The following is a 19,466-nucleotide window of genomic DNA, read 5'->3' as shown; positions in this document are numbered from 1 at the left end:
CTGTCACTATGTCCACCACCTTAGCTACATCTGTACATATACACAACAATACTACAGTCACTACTACAACAATACTACTGTCACTATGTCCACCACCTTAGCTACATCTGTACATATACACAACAATACTACAGTCACTACTACAACAATACTACTGTCACTATGTCCACCACCTTAGCTACATCTGTACATATACACAACAATACTACTGTCACTACTACAACAATACTACTGTCACTATGTCCACCACCTTAGCTACATCTGTACATATACACAGCAATACTACAGTCACTACTACAACAATACTACTGTCACTATGTCCACCACCTTAGCTACATCTGTACATATACACAACAATACTACTGTCACTACTACAACAATACTACTGTCACTATGTCCACCACCTTAGCTATATCTGTACATATACACAACAATACTACAGTCACTACTACAACAATACTACTGTCACTATGTCCACCACCATATCTACATCTGTACATATACACAACAATACTACTGTCAGTACTACAACAACAATACTGTCACTATGTCCACCACCTTAGCTACATCTGTACATATACACAACAATACTACAGTCACTACTACAACAATACTACTGTCACTATGTCCACCACCTTATCTACATCTGTACATATACACAACAATACTACTGTCAGTACTACAACAATACTACTGTCACTATGTCCACCCCCTTAGCTACATCTGTACATATACACAACAATACTACAGTCACTACTACAACAATACTACTGTCACTATGTCCACCACCTTAACTACATCTGTACATATACACAACAATACTACAGTCAGTACTACAACAATACTACTGTCACTATGTCCACCACCTTAGCTACATCTGTACATATACACAACAGTACTACAGTCAGTACTACAACAATACTACTGTCACTATGTCCACCACCTTAGCTACATCTGTACATATACACAACAATACTACTGTCAGTACTACAACAATACTACTGTCACTATGTCCACCACCTTAGCTACATCTGTACATATACACACCAATACTACAGTCAGTACTACAACAATACTACTGTCACTATGTCCACCACCTTAGCTACATCTGTAGTAATACAATATTACTACAGTCAGTACTACAACAATACTACTGTCACTATGTCCACCACCTCAGCTACATTTGTACATATACACAACAATACTACAGTCACTGTCAGTACTACAACAATACTACTGTCACTATGTCCACCACCTCAGCTACATCTGTACATATACACAACAATACTACAGTCACTGTCAGTACTACAACAATACTACTGTCACTATGTCCACCACCTTAGCTACATCTGTACATATACACAACAATACTACTGTCCGTACTACAACAATACTACTGTCACTATGTCCACCACCTTAGCTACATCTGTACATATACAACAATACTACTGTCAGTACTACAACAATACTACTGTCACTATGTCCACCAGGTTGGCCACATCTGGTAGTATATGTAGGAAGTGTCAGTGGTCCAACAATACTACTGTACTAACCCAAATACTACTGTACTGACCCCAACATTTACTGTACTAACCCCAATACTACTGTACTAACCCTAATACTACTGTACTGACCCCAATATTTACTGTACCAACCCCAATACTACTGTACTGATCCCAATACTTAATGTACTGACCCCAATATTTAATGTACTAACCCCAATACTACTGTACTGACCCCAATATTTACTGCACTGGCCCCAATACTACTGTACTGACCCCAATATTTACTGTACGAACCCTAATACTACTGTACTGACCCCAATATTTACTGTACTAACCCCAATACTACTGTACTGACCCCAATATTTACTGTACTAACCCCAATACTACTGTACTGACCCCAATACTTACTGTACTGACCCCAATATTTACTGTACTAACCCCAATACTACTGTACTGACCCCAATAATACTGTACTGACCCCAATACTACTGTACTGGCCCCAATACTTACTGTACAGACCCCAATACTAACTGTACGGCCCCAAATACTTTACATATAACTACAACTATTCTTACTTACTAAGTGTGTGATGTGTAGGAGTGTTTTCATGCATATGTGTACCTGCTATCGTAATGTAATCAAGCTAGCGTGGTTAGCATTAGCTAATATGCTAACACATTGGGATTCTTGGTCCCTTCCCTGACTAGAATCAAGATGAATGCAGCAACGTACCTTCTGAACAACAACAGATGGACAAGGTGTAAGAGCACTAAGTACCTTCTGAACAACAACAGATGGACAAGATGTAAGAGCACTAAGTACCTTCTGAACAACAACAACAGACGTACAAGATGTAAGATCACTAAGTACCTTCTGAACAACAACAGATGTACAAGATGTAAGAGCACTAAGTACCTTCTGAACAACAACAACAACAGACGTACAAGATGTAAGAGCACTAAGTACCTTCTGAACAACAACAGATGTACAAGATGTAAGAGCACTAAGTACCTTCTGAACAACAATAGATGTACAAGATGTAAGAGCACTAAGTACCTTCTGAACAACAACAGACGTACAAGATGTAAGAGCACTAAGTACCTTCTGAACAACAACAGGCGTACAAGATGTAGGAGCACTAAGTACCTTCTGAACAACAATAGATGTACAAGATGTAAGAGCACTAAGAACTGTTATGGGTCACACTTCTGCTGCTTCTCCTGTTGCGTGCCCTGACGAGCGCACCGCGGGACACGCCCACGGGCGCCCTCTCTCCGCTGCAAGCGCGCTTCCGCGCGGCTGCAAACGCTCGGCAATCTACGCACCTGTCTGTGATGAGCGATCAGCCTTCATAAACCAGCGCAACCTGAGATCCGACGCCAGAACGTAGCTTCTCGTACCCAGTACAGTAAGCCCACACGTCTCTCGCTCACTTACATGTGCATTCTCTCTCCCTGTGCTTCCTCCCCGTCTCTTGTGTTGTGTCGTTCTCCAGCTCCCCGTCATCCTTCCTCGTCGTCAAGCTGTGTGTCTTGTCACATTGGACCTCCCTGTGGATCCCCCCTTGCCTTCCTGGATTTCGACCTCACGCCTGCCCACTTACTACGACGCCGCGCTCCTGTCCTCGACCACCCGCCTGTCCTCCAACACTCGAGCCTGCCTTGCCCTTATTTGGACTTCCGCCTGGATCAACACGCACTCTCAACATCCTCTGGCAACCATACTCAGATAAGTTCCACATTTAGTCACACTTCATCTCTTTGGTTTAATTACACATCTCATTCACACACCAAGCTGTCAATAAACACGCTGACAGCTAAACGACGTCATCGTCTCCCTGTCGTCTTCTTCTCTTGAAATCACGTCACAAGAACCTTCTGAACAACAACAAACGTACAAGATGTAAGACCACTAAGTACCTTCTGAACAACAACAGACGTACAAGATGTAGGAGCACTAAGTACCTTCTGAACAACAATAGATGTACAAGATGTAAGAGCACTAAGTACCTTCTGAACAACAACAGACGTACAAGATGTAAGAGCACTAAGTACCTTCTGAACAACAACAGGCGTACAAGATGTAAGAGCACTAAGTACCTTTTGAACAACAACAGGCGTACAAGATGTAAGAGCACTAAGTACCTTCTGAACAACAACAAACGTACAAGATGTAAGAGCACTAAGTACCTTCTGAACAACAACAGGCGTACAAGATGTAAGAGCACTAAGTACCTTCTGAACAACAACAGGCGTACAAGATGTAAGAGCACTAAGTACCTTCTGAACAACAACAGGCGTACAAGATGTAAGAGCACTAAGTACCTTCTGAACAACAACAGATGTACAAGATGTAAGAGCACTAAGTACCTTCTGAACAACAACAGACGTACAAGATGTAAGAGCACTAAGTACCTTCTGAACAACAACAGGCGCACAAGATGTAAGAGCACTAAGTACCTTCTGAACAACAACAGACGTACAAGATGTAAGATCACTAAGTACCTTCTGAACAACAACAGATGTACAAGATGTAAGAGCACTAAGTACCTTCTGAACAACAACAGATGGACAAGATGTAAGAGCACTAAGTACCTTCTGAACAACAACAGGCGTACAAGATGTAAGAGCACTAAGTACCTTCTGAACAACAACAGGCGTACAAGATGTAAGAGCACTAAGTACCTTCTGAACAACAACAGATGTACAAGATGTAAGAGCACTAAGTACCTTCTGAACAACAACAGGCGTACAAGATGTAAGAGCACTAAGTACCTTCTGAACAACAACAGATGTACAAGATGTAAGAGCACTAAGTACCTTCTGAACAACAACAGACGTACAAGATGTAAGAGCACTAAGTACCTTCTGAACAACAACAGGCGCACAAGATGTAAGAGCACTAAGTACCTTCTGAACAACAACAGACGTACAAGATGTAAGATCACTAAGTACCTTCTGAACAACAACAGATGTACAAGATGTAAGAGCACTAAGTACCTTCTGAACAACAACAGATGGACAAGATGTAAGAGCACTAAGTACCTTCTGAACAACAACAGGCGTACAAGATGTAAGAGCACTAAGTACCTTCTGAACAACAACAGGCGTACAAGATGTAAGAGCACTAAGTACCTTCTGAACAACAACAGATGTACAAGATGTAAGAGCACTAAGTACCTTCTGAACAACAACAGACGTACAAGATGTAAGAGCACTAAGTACCTTCTGAACAACAACAGGCGCACAAGATGTAAGAGCACTAAGTACCTTCTGAACAACAACAGACGTACAAGATGTAAGAGCACTAAGTACCTTCTGAACAACAACAGATGGACAAGATGTAAGAGCACTAAGTACCGTCTGAACAACAACAGACGTACAAGATGTTCGAGCACTAAGTACCTTCTGAACAAGGGCCACTTGTGGACACAGAGTCACCTCCACCCTCCATGGCAGTCTGGGCCTCCAGTCTTAGCTCCACAGTCAGGGCCTCGTGGTCAGAGTATGGTAGAGGGTGTCCTGGGATGGAGCCCTGGGTGGTGCTCATGGAGGTACACTGGATGTCTGCCTGGCAGGAACCCTGCACATGGTTGACATAGTTGGTGTTAGTGCAGTGATGGTTGTCATAGTTGGTGTTAGTGCAGTGATGGTTGACATAGTTGGTGTTAGTGCAGTGATGGTTGACATAGTTGGTGTTAGTGCAGTGATGGTCAGTAGTTGGTGTTAGTGCAGTGATGGTTGTCATAGTTGGTGTTAGTGCAGTGATGGTTGACATAGTTGGTGTTAGTGCAGTGATGGTTGACATAGTTGGTGTTAGTGCAGTGATGGTTGACATGGTTGGTGTTAGTGCAGTGATGGTTGACATAGTTGGTGTTAGTGCAGTGATGGTTGACATAGTTGGTGTTAGTGCAGTGATGGTCAGTAGTTGGTGTTAGTGCAGTGATGGTTGACATGGTTGGTGTTAGTGCAGTGATGGTTGACATAGTTGGTGTTAGTGCAGTGATGGTCAGTAGTTGGTGTTAGTGCAGTGATGGTTGACATAGTTGGTGTTAGTACAGTGATGGTTGACATAGTTGGTGTTAGTGCAGTGATGGTTGACATAGTTGGTGTTAGTGCAGTGATGGTTGACATAGTTGGTGTTAGTGCAGTGATGGTTGACATAGTTGGTGTTAGTGCAGTGATGGTTGACATAGTTGGTGTTAGTGCAGTGATGCTTGACATAGTTGGTGTTAGTGCAGTGATGGTTGACATAGTTGGTGTTAGTGCAGTGATGGTTGACATAGTTGGTGTTAGTGCAGTGATGGTTGACATAGTTGGTGTTAGTGCAGTGATGGTTGACATAGTTGGTGTTAGTGCAGTGATGGTTGACATAGTTGGTGTTAGTGCAGTGATGGTTGACATAGTTGGTGTTAGTGCAGTGATGGTTGACATAGTTGGTGTTAGTGCAGTGATGGTTGACATAGTTGGTGTTAGTGCAGTGATGGTTGACATAGTTGGTGTTAGTGCAGTGATGGTTGACATAGTTGGTGTTAGTGCAGTGATGGTTGACATAGTTGGTGTTAGTGCAATGATGGTTGATATAGTTGGTGTTAGTGCAGTGATGGTTGACATAGTTGGTGTTAGTGCAGTGATGGTTGACATAGTTGGTGTTAGCGCAGTGATGGTTGACATAGTTGGTGTTAGCGCAGTGATGGTTGACATAGTTGGTGTTAGTGCAGTGATGCTTGACATAGTTGGTGTTAGCGCAGTGATGGTTGACATAGTTGGTGTTAGTGCAGTGATGTTTGACATAGTTGGTGTTAGTGCAGTGATGGTTGACATAGTTGGTGTTAGTGCAGTGATGGTTGACATAGTTGGTGTTAGTGCAGTGATGGTTGACATAGTTGGTGTTAGTGCAGTGATGGTTGACATAGTTGGTGTTAGTGCAGTGATGCTTGACATAGTTGGTGTTAGTGCAGTGATGGTTGACATAGTTGGTGTTAGTGCAGTGATGGTTGACATAGTTGGTGTTAGTGCAGTGATGGTTGACATAGTTGGTGTTAGTGCAGTGATGGTTGACATAGTTGGTGTTAGTGCAGTGATGGTTGACATAGTTGGTGTTAGTGCAGTGATGGTTGACATAGTTGGTGTTAGTGCAGTGATGGTTGACATAGTTGGTGTTAGTGCAGTGATGGTTGACATAGTTGGTGTTAGTGCAGTGATGGTTGACATAGTTGGTGTTAGTGCAGTGATGGTTGACATAGTTGGTGTTAGTGCAGTGATGGTTGACATAGTTGGTGTTAGTGCAGTGATGGTTGACATAGTTGGTGTTAGTGCAATGATGGTTGATATAGTTGGTGTTAGTGCAGTGATGGTTGACATAGTTGGTGTTAGTGCAGTGATGGTTGACATAGTTGGTGTTAGCGCAGTGATGGTTGACATAGTTGGTGTTAGCGCAGTGATGCTTGACATAGTTGGTGTTAGTGCAGTGATGGTTGACATAGTTGGTGTTAGCGCAGTGATGGTTGACATAGTTGGTGTTAGTGCAGTGATGGTTGATATAGTTGGTGTTAGTGCAGTGATGGTTGATATAGTTGGTGTTAGTGCAGTGATGGTTGACATAGTTGGTGTTAGTGCAGTGATGGTTGACATAGTTGGTGTTAGTGCAGTGATGGTTGACATAGTTGGTGTTAGTGCAGTGATGGTTGACATAGTTGGTGTTAGTGCAGTGATGCTTGACATAGTTGGTGTTAGTGCAGTGATGGTTGACATAGTTGGTGTTAGTGCAGTGATGGTTGACATAGTTGGTGTTAGTGCAGTGATGGTTGACATAGTTGGTGTTAGTGCAGTGATGGTTGACATAGTTGGTGTTAGTGCAGTGATGCTTGACATAGTTGGTGTTAGTGCAGTGATGCTTGACATAGTTGGTGTTAGTGCAGTGATGCTTGACATAGTTGGTGTTAGTGCAGTGATGGTTGACATAGTTGGTGTTAGTGCAGTGATGGTTGACATAGTTGGTGTTAGTGCAGTGATGGTTGACATAGTTGGTGTTAGTGCAGTGATGGTTGATATAGTTGGTGTTAGTGCAGTGATGGTTGATATAGTTGGTGTTAGTGCAGTGATGGTTGACATAGTTGGTGTTAGTGCAGTGATGCTTGACATAGTTGGTGTTAGTGCAGTGATGGTTGACATAGTTGGTGTTAGTGCAGTGATGCTTGACATAGTTGGTGTTAGTGCAGTGATGCTTGACATAGTTGGTGTTAGTGCAGTGATGCTTGACATAGTTGGTGTTAGTGCAGTGATGGTTGACATAGTTGGTGTTAGTGCAGTGATGGTTGACATAGTTGGTGTTAGTGCAGTGATGGTTGACATAGTTGGTGTTAGTGCAGTGATGCTTGACATAGTTGGTGTTAGTGCAGTGATGCTTGACATAGTTGGTGTTAGTGCAGTGATGGTTGACATAGTTGGTGTTAGTGCAGTGATGGTTGACATAGTTGGTGTTAGTGCAGTGATGGTTGACATAGTTGGTGTTAGTGCAGTGATGGTTGACATAGTTGGTGTTAGTGCAGTGATGGTTGATATAGTTGGTGTTAGTGCAGTGATGGTTGATATAGTTGGTGTTAGTGCAGTGATGGTTGTCATAGTTGGTGTTAGTGCAGTGATGGTTGACATAGTTGGTGTTAGTGCAGTGATGCTTGACATAGTTGGTGTTAGTGCAGTGATGCTTGACATAGTTGGTGTTAGTGCAGTGATGGTTGACATAGTTGGTGTTAGTGCAGTGATGCTTGACATAGTTGGTGTTAGTGCAGTGATGCTTGACATAGTTGGTGTTAGTGCAGTGATGGTTGACATAGTTGGTGTTAGTGCAGTGATGGTTGACATAGTTGGTGTTAGTGCAGTGATGGTTGACATAGTTGGTGTTAGTGCAGTGATGGTTGACATAGTTGGTGTTAGTGCAGTGATGGTTGACATAGTTGGTGTTAGTGCAGTGATGGTTGACATAGTTGGTGTTAGTGCAGTGATGGTTGACATAGTTGGTGTTAGTGCAGTGATGGTTGACATAGTTGGTGTTAGTGCAGTGATGGTTGATATAGTTGGTGTTAGTGCAGTGATGGTTGTCATAGTTGGTGTTAGTGCAGTGATGGTTGACATAGTTGGTGTTAGTGCAGTGATGGTTGACATAGTTGGTGTTAGTGCAGTGATGGTTGACATAGTTGGTGTTAGTGCAGTGATGGTTGACATAGTTGGTGTTAGTGCAGTGATGGTTGACATAGTTGGTGTTAGTGCAGTGATGGTTGACATAGTTGGTGTTAGTGCAGTGATGCTTGACATAGTTGGTGTTAGTGCAGTGATGGTTGACATAGTTGGTGTTAGTGCAGTGATGCTTGACATAGTTGGTGTTAGTGCAGTGATGCTTGACATAGTTGGTGTTAGTGCAGTGATGCTTGACATAGTTGGTGTTAGTGCAGTGATGGTTGACATAGTTGGTGTTAGTGCAGTGATGCTTGACATAGTTGGTGTTAGTGCAGTGATGCTTGACATAGTTGGTGTTAGTGCAGTGATGCTTGACATAGTTGGTGTTAGTGCAGTGTTCCAGCCACCTTGAAGAGGATGTAGTCGATCCTGATGCCCTTCTCAAAAGGAGCCACTTCCTTCTTGCTGACAAAAGGGTTGTCTAGTACTAGAGTCAGACCATCCTCACATCCCTGCAACACAAGCCCAGCATGAGCTAATAGTAACCTCTAGGTGGCGCCATCACTCAGCAGGCACAATAAAGCAGTTGTCATTTCCAAGTAGGGGATTGGTAAGATTTCTCCAGTTCGGATTCCACTTTCTATTCTGTGTAACGATTTAGTTCCTTATCTGTTCTCTTATCTATTCTTATTTGGAACAAAAGAACAAAAAGGTGGATTAGCATCAAATTAGTTAAGAGTGTATGTATGTATATAGAAAAAAAAAACGTTTTTGAAACATAATACATATTACTGTTATTACACAGGAATAAATCATTTAGTAACATTTTCAAAACTTAAGAATATTTTGTCATCTCCCCAGAAAATATGCTGATGAAACAAAAACAATGAATATCTTGCAAATGTGTTTAGATTTAAAAGGCGGGACTAAAATATGACAGTCCCATAACATGCACCTCATAATATTTTATTGTGTCATTACACACGTGCCATTCCCTTTCTGAGGAATGGTTAAAGGAAACGTTTACAAACAATGACAAGCGATTCCAAGGAATAGTTCCAGTGAGAACTGGTTCTGGACCAGAGAAGATTGTCAAGTCCCATCCCTATTTCCAAGTACACTTGACATTTCACATGTTTTTTTATACTACCTCAAATGTCTGGGCCTCGGTGTAAGCGTCCCTGAGTCCCGTGTAAGACCTCAGCAGCCTGGTGCCCAGGTCCTGGGGATGCATGTTGAGGTCTCCGCCCAGGATCACCAGGTCTGCGCCCGCTGACGTGTGGCTAGAGACATCACACGTCAATACTTGCTGACATGTGGCTAGAGACATCACACGTCAATACTTGGACAGTCCAAGTGTGAATCACACATGCTAAAAGTCATTAGAGAGACGTTCATGTGGGAATGTTAATGAGTGGTTAGTGTGAGACTGCTAAACACACCCAGCTAACTGCTCAGTCAGCATTAATGACTTCAATTGTAACCACCATATGACAACACTTTAGTTTCACCAACATTGTCATGTGGATAAAGCAGCTGGATGATGGCACTTCTCATGCACATAATAACATTGTGTGGCCTTCATGCTGCTGGAGGACTCTTGTGGTTCTTTACTTCTGCAGACCACTTCAGAGGGTCATGTTGCTTTCTTTGTTTTATGACTGAATAGACTTTTTTTTTCATGACAATTACTAATGTTGAATCGTACTTATAGCTACACATTATGTAAAGGTGAAACACCTGGAAGCACTTGTAAATAAATATTCATTTCATATACAATATTCTTTTTCCCATCCCCAAGCATGAGAACCTAGAAAATACAGCCTTAAAATTAATTTAGTAATTAGTTCTGGTATGTGAAGTTATTTTCCAAATACAACTTGACAAATAATCTCCTGTGTTGGACTTGAGGGTCCACCATCAAGTCTTTGGGCAAGTTTAATATAGACTACACACACTTTCACTTCCTGCTCATAAAAGTGTCATAAGTCAGCAATAAATCAATAATTGTTTTGCTTTCAAAGCTTGAAATAGTTCAACAACTTCAGCTCCATTCATCTATATATTGATATTATATTTATTGATAGTTTATGGCCTTTTTGTCATCTTACATGATTACATGCATTTGTGCACACATGCACACAGTATGTTCATACTTATTTACACTCATCAAAACTATGACAAATATGCAATGTGGTCCATTGGCACCATCTGGTGGTTGAGAAGCACAAATACATCAAAACAACATTTTTAATAATTAGATGAATGTGTGTTTTCGCAGAGCGCATAGTAATACAGCAGGATTAGTTTGTTAACACATTTTTTGTATCAGTTATGATGAAAGTCAATGAGGCCGAAAGAGATCTTTGACCAGGCTTTATACATGTTTCTACACTTCTAATTTAATGCTTTTTAATGAGACTTTTGGGGTTGCGGGGGATGCTGGGGCCTATCTCAGCTGCATTCGGGTGGAAGGCAGTGTACAACCTGGACAAGTCACCACCTCATCACAGGGCCAAGACAGACAACATTCACACTCACATTCACACACTAGGGACCATTGAGTTGATTTTAATGAATGACTCATTGAAACTCTTAAAGTGTGCATACTATATTTTTGTGTCCTAGTCTAAAAACGTATCAATTGTCATTTTCAACAACAAACAAACTCATTTCTGGTGGCTATCCTCCAAACTGGTGAGCTTGTTGTGGTTGCATGAATGTAATGTAGAGCAAAGATGAGTGTATGAACAAGTGAATGACAGTACCGGATGAACTGCTGCAGCTCCCAGGCCTGGACCACCCTGTGAGGGAGATAGGCGTCCTTGTGGCGGCTGTACTCGGCATGCAGCTGCAATGACACTCAGCGGTCAGCAGAGTCCTCACCCTCGCAGAGGTAAGGCGTCATACTCACGTGAGTCACGTAGACGTGTGCGGTCAGCGGGCCGATGCTGAGGACGGCCAGGCCGACTGCTTTCCCTCCAAACCAGTCGCCATGATGGGCCTGCAAATCATAGTTTTGAGTGCATGGTGGGACTTGTGGAGTCGGCTAACTTACCATATATGGATAACCGTTGAGAGAGTAGCGGTAGAGGAGAGTGTCCTGGATGCTGTGTTTGGAGAAAATGGCCAATCCGCTGCCGATGACTCCGCTGAGAGGAGGGAAAAAGTGATGGAAAGATGTTTACCTTCAATAACCAACTTGGACCGTTTTCATGGAGACAGCCATCATCTTAGTGCAGGGCTGTCTGAATGTGACAATGGTTTTATTGTAGGCCATGTGTAGGCTTTGTAAACTATTACAACCTGTATATATATATATATTATATACATCATATATATATATATATATTATATACATCATTTACATATATATATATATATATATATATATATATATATATATATATATATATATATATATATATATATATATATATATGCAGTGAAGTTGTCAGGTTGTGTAAATGGTAAATAAAAAGAGAATACAACAAATTATTTTCAACTTATATTCAATTCAATAGACTGCAAAGACAAGATATTTCATGTTCACACTGAGAAACTTTTTTTTTTTGCAAATAATCATGAACTTAGAATTTAATGGCAGCAACACACTGCAAAAAAGGCATTTTTACCAGTGTGTTACATGGCCTTTCCTTTTAACAACACTCAGTAAAGGTTTGGGAACTGAGGAGACACATTTTTGAAGTGGAATTATTTCCCTTTCTTGCTTGATGTACAGCTTAAGTTGTTCAACAGTCTCCCTTTTCATATTTTAGCCTTCATATTTTCAATGTCTGGACTACAGGCAGGCCAGTCTAGTACCCGCACTCTTTTACTACGAAGCCACGCTGTTGTAACACCTGGCTTGGCATCGTCTTGCTGAAATAAGCAGGGGCGTCCATGATTACGTTGCTTGGATGGCAACATATGTTGCTCCAAAAGCTGTATGTACCTTTCAGCATTAATGGTGCCTTCACAGATGTGTAAGTTACCCATGTCTTGGCCACTAATACACCCCCATACCATCACACATGCTGCCTTTTACACTTTCACCCTAGAACAGTCCTCATGGTTATTTTCCTCTTTGGTCCACAGTTTCCAAAAACAATCAGAAATGTGGACTCGTCAGACCACACAACACTTTTCCACTTTGCCTCAGTCCATCTTAGATGAGCTCGGGCCCAGCGAAGCGTTTCTGGGTGTTGTTGATAAATGGCTTTGGCTTTGCATAGTATAGTTTTAACTTGCACTTACAGATGTAGCGACCAACTGTAGTTACTGACAGTGGTTTTCTGAAGTGTTCCTGAGTCTATGTGGTGATATCTTTTACACTCTGCAATAGCGCCTGAGGGATCCAAAGTGCGTAATATCATGGCTTACGTGCAGTGATTTCTCCAGATTCTCTGAACCTTTTGATGATATTACGGAGCGTAGATGGTGAAATCCCTAAATTCCTTGCAATAGCTGCTTGAGAAAGGTTGTTTTTAAACAATTTGCTCAGGCATTTGTTGACAAAGTGGTGACCCTCGCCCCGTCCTTGTTTGTGAATGACTGAGCATTTCATGGAAGCTGCTTTTATACCCAATCATGGCACCCACCTGTTCCCAATTAGCCTGTTCACCTGTGGGATGTTCCAAATAAGACTTTGATGAGCATTCCTCAACTCTGTCACTCTTTTTTGCCACTTGTGCCAGCTTTTTTGAAACATGTTGCAGGCATCACATTGAGACTCTCAATCAGTGGCTGTGGTATGCGGGTCAAGCCAGAGTTAAGTTAAGTAAGTTAAGTTAAGGTGCTAATCATTTCAGCCGATCAATCAAATGTTCCAACATATCAGAGGGATGTTTTACACCTGCAAGTTTGCATTTTGAGGTGAACATACCTTTTGAAGTAGTGAGAGTGGGAGTGGCTACTGGCCAGTTTCTTCCTCAGGAAGAGGTAGTCCTTCTCACTCCACACCTGGAGAAGTCAAAAATACATGAGACTATCATACACTGTCATACAAGTCACACCTACAAACCCCGTTTCCATATGAGTTGGGAAATTGTGTTAAATGTAAATATAAACGGAATACAATGATTTGCAAATCCTTTTCAACCCATATTCAGTTGAATATGCTACAAAGACAACATATTTGATGTTCAAACTCATAAACATTTTTTTTTTTGCATATAATCATTAACTTTAGAATTTGATGGCAGCAACACGTGACAAAGAAGTTGGGAAAGGTGGCAATAAATACTGATAAAGTTGAGGAATGCTCATCAAACACTTATTTGGAACATCCCACAGGTGTGCAGGCTAATTGGGAACAGGTGGGTGCCATGATTGGGTATAAAAACAGCTTCCCAAAAAATGCTCAGTCTTTCACAAGAAAGGATGGGGTGAGGTACACCCCTTTGTTCACAACTGCGTGAGCAAATAGTCAAACAGTTTAAGAACAACGTTTCTCAAAGTGCAATTGCAAGAAATTTAGGGATTTCAACATCTACGCTCCATAATATCATCAAAAGGTTCAGAGAATCTGGAGAAATCACTCCACGTAAGCGGCATGGCCGGAAACCAACATTGAATGACGGTGACCTTCCATCCCTCAGACGGCACTGTATCAAAAACCGACATCAATCTCTAAAGGATATCACCACATGGGCTCAGGAACACTTCAGAAAACCACTGTCACTAAATACAGTTGGTCGCTACATCTGTAAGTGCAAGTTAAAGCTCTACTATGCAAAGCCAAAGCCATTTATCAACAACACCCAGAAACACCGCCGGCTTCTCTGGGCCCGAGATCATCTAAGATGGACTCATGCAAAGTGGAAAAGTGTTCTGTGGTCTGACGAGTCCACATTTCAAATTGTTTTTGGAAATATTCAACATCGTGTCATCCGGACCAAAGGGGAAGCGAACCATCCAGACTGTTATCGACGCAAAGTTCAAAAGCCAGCATGTGTGATGGTATGGGGGTGTATTAGTGCTCAAGGCATGGGTAACTTACACATCTGTGAAGGCACCATTAATGCTGAAAGGTACATACAGGTTTTGGAACAACATATGCTGCCATCTAAGCGCCGTCTTTTTCATGGACGCCCCTGCTTATTTCAGCAAGACAATGCCAAGCCACATTCAGCACGTGTTACAACAGCGTGGCTTCGTAAAAAAAGAGTGCGGGTACTTTCCTGGTCCGCCTGCAGTCCAGACCTGTCTCCCATCGAAAATGTGTGGCGCATTATGAAGCGTAAAATACGACAGTGGAGACCCCGGACTGTTGAACGACTGAAGCTCTACATAAGAATTCCACTTTCAAAGCTTTAACAATTAGTTTCCTCAGTTCCCAATCGTTTATTGAGTGTTGTTAAAAGAAAAGGCCATGTAACACAGTGGTGAACATGCCCTTTCCCAACTACTTTGGCACGTGTTGCAGCCATGAAATTCTAAGTTAATTATTATTTGCAAAAAAAAAATGTTTATCAGTTTGAACATCAAATATCTTGTCTTAGTGCATTCAACTGATTATGGGTTGAAAAGGATTTGCAAATCATTGTATTCCGTTTATATTTACATCTAACACAATTTCCCAACTCATATAGAAACGGGGTTTGTACATGAGACTATCATACAAGTCAGACCTACATGAGACTATCATACACAGTGATATGTGGAGTGTGTGCTAGAAGTGTGTATTACTAAGCGTATGACAATAGCGAGGTGAAGATGTGTGACCACACCTCTTGCAGAAGGACGATGTCGTGCTCTTCTCTGAGCAGCGTGTCAGCGATGATGTCATACCGCTGGCTACAGTGCTTGCTGATGTAGCGCACACCCCTGACAACACAATAGCAAGTATAAACAAAGGCTTAGAAGAGCACGCTGTAAACAAAATATCAATATTTGTTACATATTGTTCTAATGTGTGGCACCTTGGGACAAGAATATGTGGATTGACAGTCTAAAAGTAACATGCTAACATGCTAACGTAAACACATTAACTGTTAGCATGTTTCACATACCAAGTTATGGGTGTATGGCTGCGGAATTAGAGAAAAAAAGTGTAAAATTAGCAAAAAAAAGTTAGCACTTTAATGTTAGCGTGCTAGCATGCTAACGTTAGCACATTCACAGTTAACAAGTGTCACATCCCAAGTTACATGACTAAGGTGAATGGATGCGGAACTAAGAGTAAAAAAGTGTAATATTAGCTGGGGAAGTTGCCATGCTAATGTTAGTTAAGTAGCTATCACATGACTGGGTAAGAAGAAATAGTCAAATGACTTGGTGTGGTGGCGGCGCAGCCCCCGTGTCTGGTCTGGATGCTGTGTCTCGGTTGTTTGGGCGGTGGTGTGTTTGTGCGGGTTTGGGTTGGGGTGGGGGGCCTTTTGGTTGGGGGGGTTGTTGGTGTCTCTTGTTTGCGTGTTGGCGTTCGGGCTGACTGGCGGGCTGGTGCCGGCTGGTCTCCGTGGTCCTGGTGGCGTGTGGTTGCTGGTCGCAGTTTTTTTTTGATCGCTTTGATTTGATTGGCTGGTGCTGGCTGTCTGGGGTTATTGCGGCTGCTGTTTCTGCTGCCGTTTGTTTGTGGGGTGGGCGCCCGTGGCTGCTGGGTCTGGTGCAGGGGTGTGGCTGATGTTGTGACTGGTGGCAGCGCGCGCGCGTGATGGCTGTCGGGGCTGACGAACTGTGTATATGTATGTATATGTGTGTGTATGTATGTATGTTTATATATGTGTATGTGTACATATGTGTATGTATATGTATATATGTGTATGTGTGGGTATGTATACATGTATGTGTGTATGTGTATGTATATATGTATGTATGTATGTATATTTCTGGGGGTACGCTCTGGGCCTGCCTGTCAGACGGGGGTCGACGCCTCAGGCTACTGCATCCGAACTGCGTGTCTGGAGCTCCTGGGTCCCGCTGTCCATCCCTTCCGGGTGCCCGTCTTGGTTGGGGCCTGTTGGGCCTAGTCCCTGCGTCTATTGTGGTAGCTTGGTGCTGCAAAGTATTCCGAGGTGCTGCGAGTCGGCCAGTTGCTGGGGTAGTGACCTTGTTTGTCAGCATGTCTGTGATCTTCTTTTAATTCTTTTTTTTAAATTAATTAATTTATTTATTTTTTTAATATATTTTATTAATATTATTTTTTAATTTTTCCCCTCCCTCAGGGGGGGGGGGCTCGGCGGGGCGGTTGCTGGTTGTTCCATCTCCATCGTTGGGGTCCCTGCGGGTGGGGTGGGTGGTTCCCGTGGCCCTGTGCCTGGGTGGTCCTGCGGCGGCCGGTTTGGGTGGGGTGGCCGGGGGCTGGCCTCGCCGCGCTCTCCGGGGGTGGGGGGTGGGCTCGTGGGGGCCCGGTTGCCGGTGGGGTGGGGGCGGTCTTCCCGTCCGGTTGCGGGGAGTCTCTGGGTCCCTCGGGCGGGGCGTCTCGCCTTTCTGCCCGTGTGGGGTGTGGTCTCTCGCTGGCTTGGGGTCTGGCTGTCCCCTGCTTTTCTCGTGCCCTGTCCTCTGCCGGGTGCGTCTGTCTGCGGCCTGCTGCTGGCCCTTGTGGGCGGTACGGTGGGTCGGGCTCTGGGGTTCCTGTCGCTGGCCGGCTTGGCTGCGTGGGGGCGGTGGTCCCTGGTTCCCTGGGCACCACGCCTCCTGTTTGTGGGTTGGGCTCTCGGGGGTGATGGGGCCGTGCTCTGGCTCCCACGCACTCTGGGAGTCGAATGTATTGTACATGCAAATTCACATATGCTCACATACGTACATAGGTACCTACGCTCCCACATACATACACAAATACAGTACATATTTACCTACCTAATGTTCGTACATCCACACGCACATTCAATATACAAACATACACATACACATACTGTACATATACATTCACTGTACAAACACATATACACATTCTGTACATATACAAGTACATATGCATACTTACACTCATGCACATAATCACGTTTCATCAAACATATATTAACGTTGTTGCCCTAGGGTAAACTGGGTGTAACACATGGCACACTGACAAAGCTTAACCTATTGTGACTATAACAATCTACAAGGTTAATGTAGGTTGCTTCTCTTTCTCCCCCTCCATTTTTCTGCATTCTTTCGTATCTCAAGTTATCATTACGTATATGTATTGTTGCATTTAAACAACTGTATTGTTGATAATAAAGGTAAATTATTGGTATTGTTCATTATCAATAGCGCTATTTCTATTGGTATTTGTATTGATCCATTTGTAGTGTAATAATGCTCATTGTCATTTCTGTATTATTTTTTATTTTTCGCTAACTGCTTATTTGCTATTACTTTTACCATCATATTTGTACATGTCATATTTGCTGATGTTGCTCTATTGTTGTTGTTGTTGTTGTTTGCTGTTGTTGTTTTTGTCTCTCTGTCTAATCCCCCTTTTGTCCCCACAATTTCCCCCTCTGTCTTCTTTTTTTTTCTCTTTCTATCCCCTCCTGCTCCGGCCCGGCTGCACTAAATGATAATATAAATACATTTAATAAAGTCAAATACAAATAAGGCAACAAGAGAAGTATCCTACACTTCTCTTTTGTAAAGTAAATCTGAACAGCCGACATGGGCATCTACATCAACTATATGATTTGCCTGAGAAGCTGGACAGGACAGACACAAAAAAAAAAAAAAAAAAAAAAAAAAAAAAGAAATAGTCAAATGCAGTATTTGTTGGTGTACACATAGAAAGTAGCAACAAAGCTAGCAAAAAACGTTAGCGTGCTAATATAAGAGACTCTAGCAACAAAACATTGGCATGCTAACGTCACAAGTATGCAAACAGTTATTCCGCACTTTTTTGGTATAAAGTATTCAAACAATTTAAATGTATTTATTTTTTTAAAATCAAGATCCTGCAGGCCTACTGAGGACTAGGAGGACAAGTAACGATGTTTGAGATCTTGCTTTATAATGGGGTTTCATGTAGAACTATTTGAATAGTTCTGCATAATACAAATTAGTATAGAAGAACACATGATTTAGCAATTTGTGATTCTCAAACTGTGGTACGCTTACCACTAGTGGTACACCAAATAATCACACATTCAAACAGTGTTACTGTTCAAACTGTGTGTCATGTTACAGTGGACAAAATATTAAATATTCTGTAACCTTTTTTAATGAATACTTATATCTACTACACCACTGTATTTAATGTTGTCATTCAATGTTTCAATCAATGTTTATTTATATAGTGGTACTTAATGACTACTTAGGTCTACTACACTACTGTATTTAATGATGTCATTATGGTGGTACCTAATGAATACTTAGGTCTACTACACTACTGTATTTAATGTTGTCATTATGGTGGTACTTAATGAATACTTAGGTCTACCACACTACTGTATTTAATGTTGTCATTATGGTGGTACTTAATGAATACTTAGGTCTACCACACTACTGTATTCAATGTTGTCATTATGGTGGTACTTAATGAATACTTAGGTCTACCACACTACTGTATTTAATGATGTCATTATGGTGGTACTTAATGAATACTTAGGTCTACTACACTACTGTATTTAATGTTGTCATTATGGTGGTACTTAATGAATACTTAGGTGTACTACACTACTGTATTTAATGTTGTCATTATGGTGGTACTTAATGAATACTTAGGTCTACTACACTACTGTATTTAATGTTGTCATTATGGTGGTACTTAATGAATACTTAGGTCTACTACACTACTGTATTTAATGTTGTCATTATGGTGGTACTTAATGAATACTTAGGTCTACTACACTACTGTATTTAATGATGTCAT

The 19,466-nt window shown here is 42.0% G+C and overlaps 1 protein-coding gene across 1 annotated transcript in view; it reads right to left on the bottom strand.

Annotated features, from left to right (window-relative positions):
* smpd2b (sphingomyelin phosphodiesterase 2b) overlaps window positions 1-19,466 on the bottom strand; it is a 29,950-nt gene that overhangs the window by 1,934 nt on the left and 8,550 nt on the right. The window contains exons 3-10 of the mRNA XM_061937162.1: window positions 15,412-15,508; window positions 13,566-13,642; window positions 11,739-11,832; window positions 11,595-11,684; window positions 11,449-11,531; window positions 9,831-9,963; window positions 9,088-9,192; window positions 4,910-5,087 (exon numbers count right to left, since the gene is read on the bottom strand). Coding sequence (XP_061793146.1) covers window positions 4,910-5,087; window positions 9,088-9,192; window positions 9,831-9,963; window positions 11,449-11,531; window positions 11,595-11,684; window positions 11,739-11,832; window positions 13,566-13,642; window positions 15,412-15,508 — 857 coding nt within the window. The remainder of the gene's footprint in view (window positions 1-4,909; window positions 5,088-9,087; window positions 9,193-9,830; window positions 9,964-11,448; window positions 11,532-11,594; window positions 11,685-11,738; window positions 11,833-13,565; window positions 13,643-15,411; window positions 15,509-19,466) is intronic.

The sequence above is a fragment of the Nerophis lumbriciformis genome, linkage group LG03 (genome assembly GCF_033978685.3).
Source record: "Nerophis lumbriciformis linkage group LG03, RoL_Nlum_v2.1, whole genome shotgun sequence".
Lineage (NCBI taxonomy): Eukaryota > Metazoa > Chordata > Actinopteri > Syngnathiformes > Syngnathidae > Nerophis > Nerophis lumbriciformis.
Note: the sequence above shows the minus strand (reverse complement) of the source record. Positions and strands in the feature narration are given on the sequence as shown.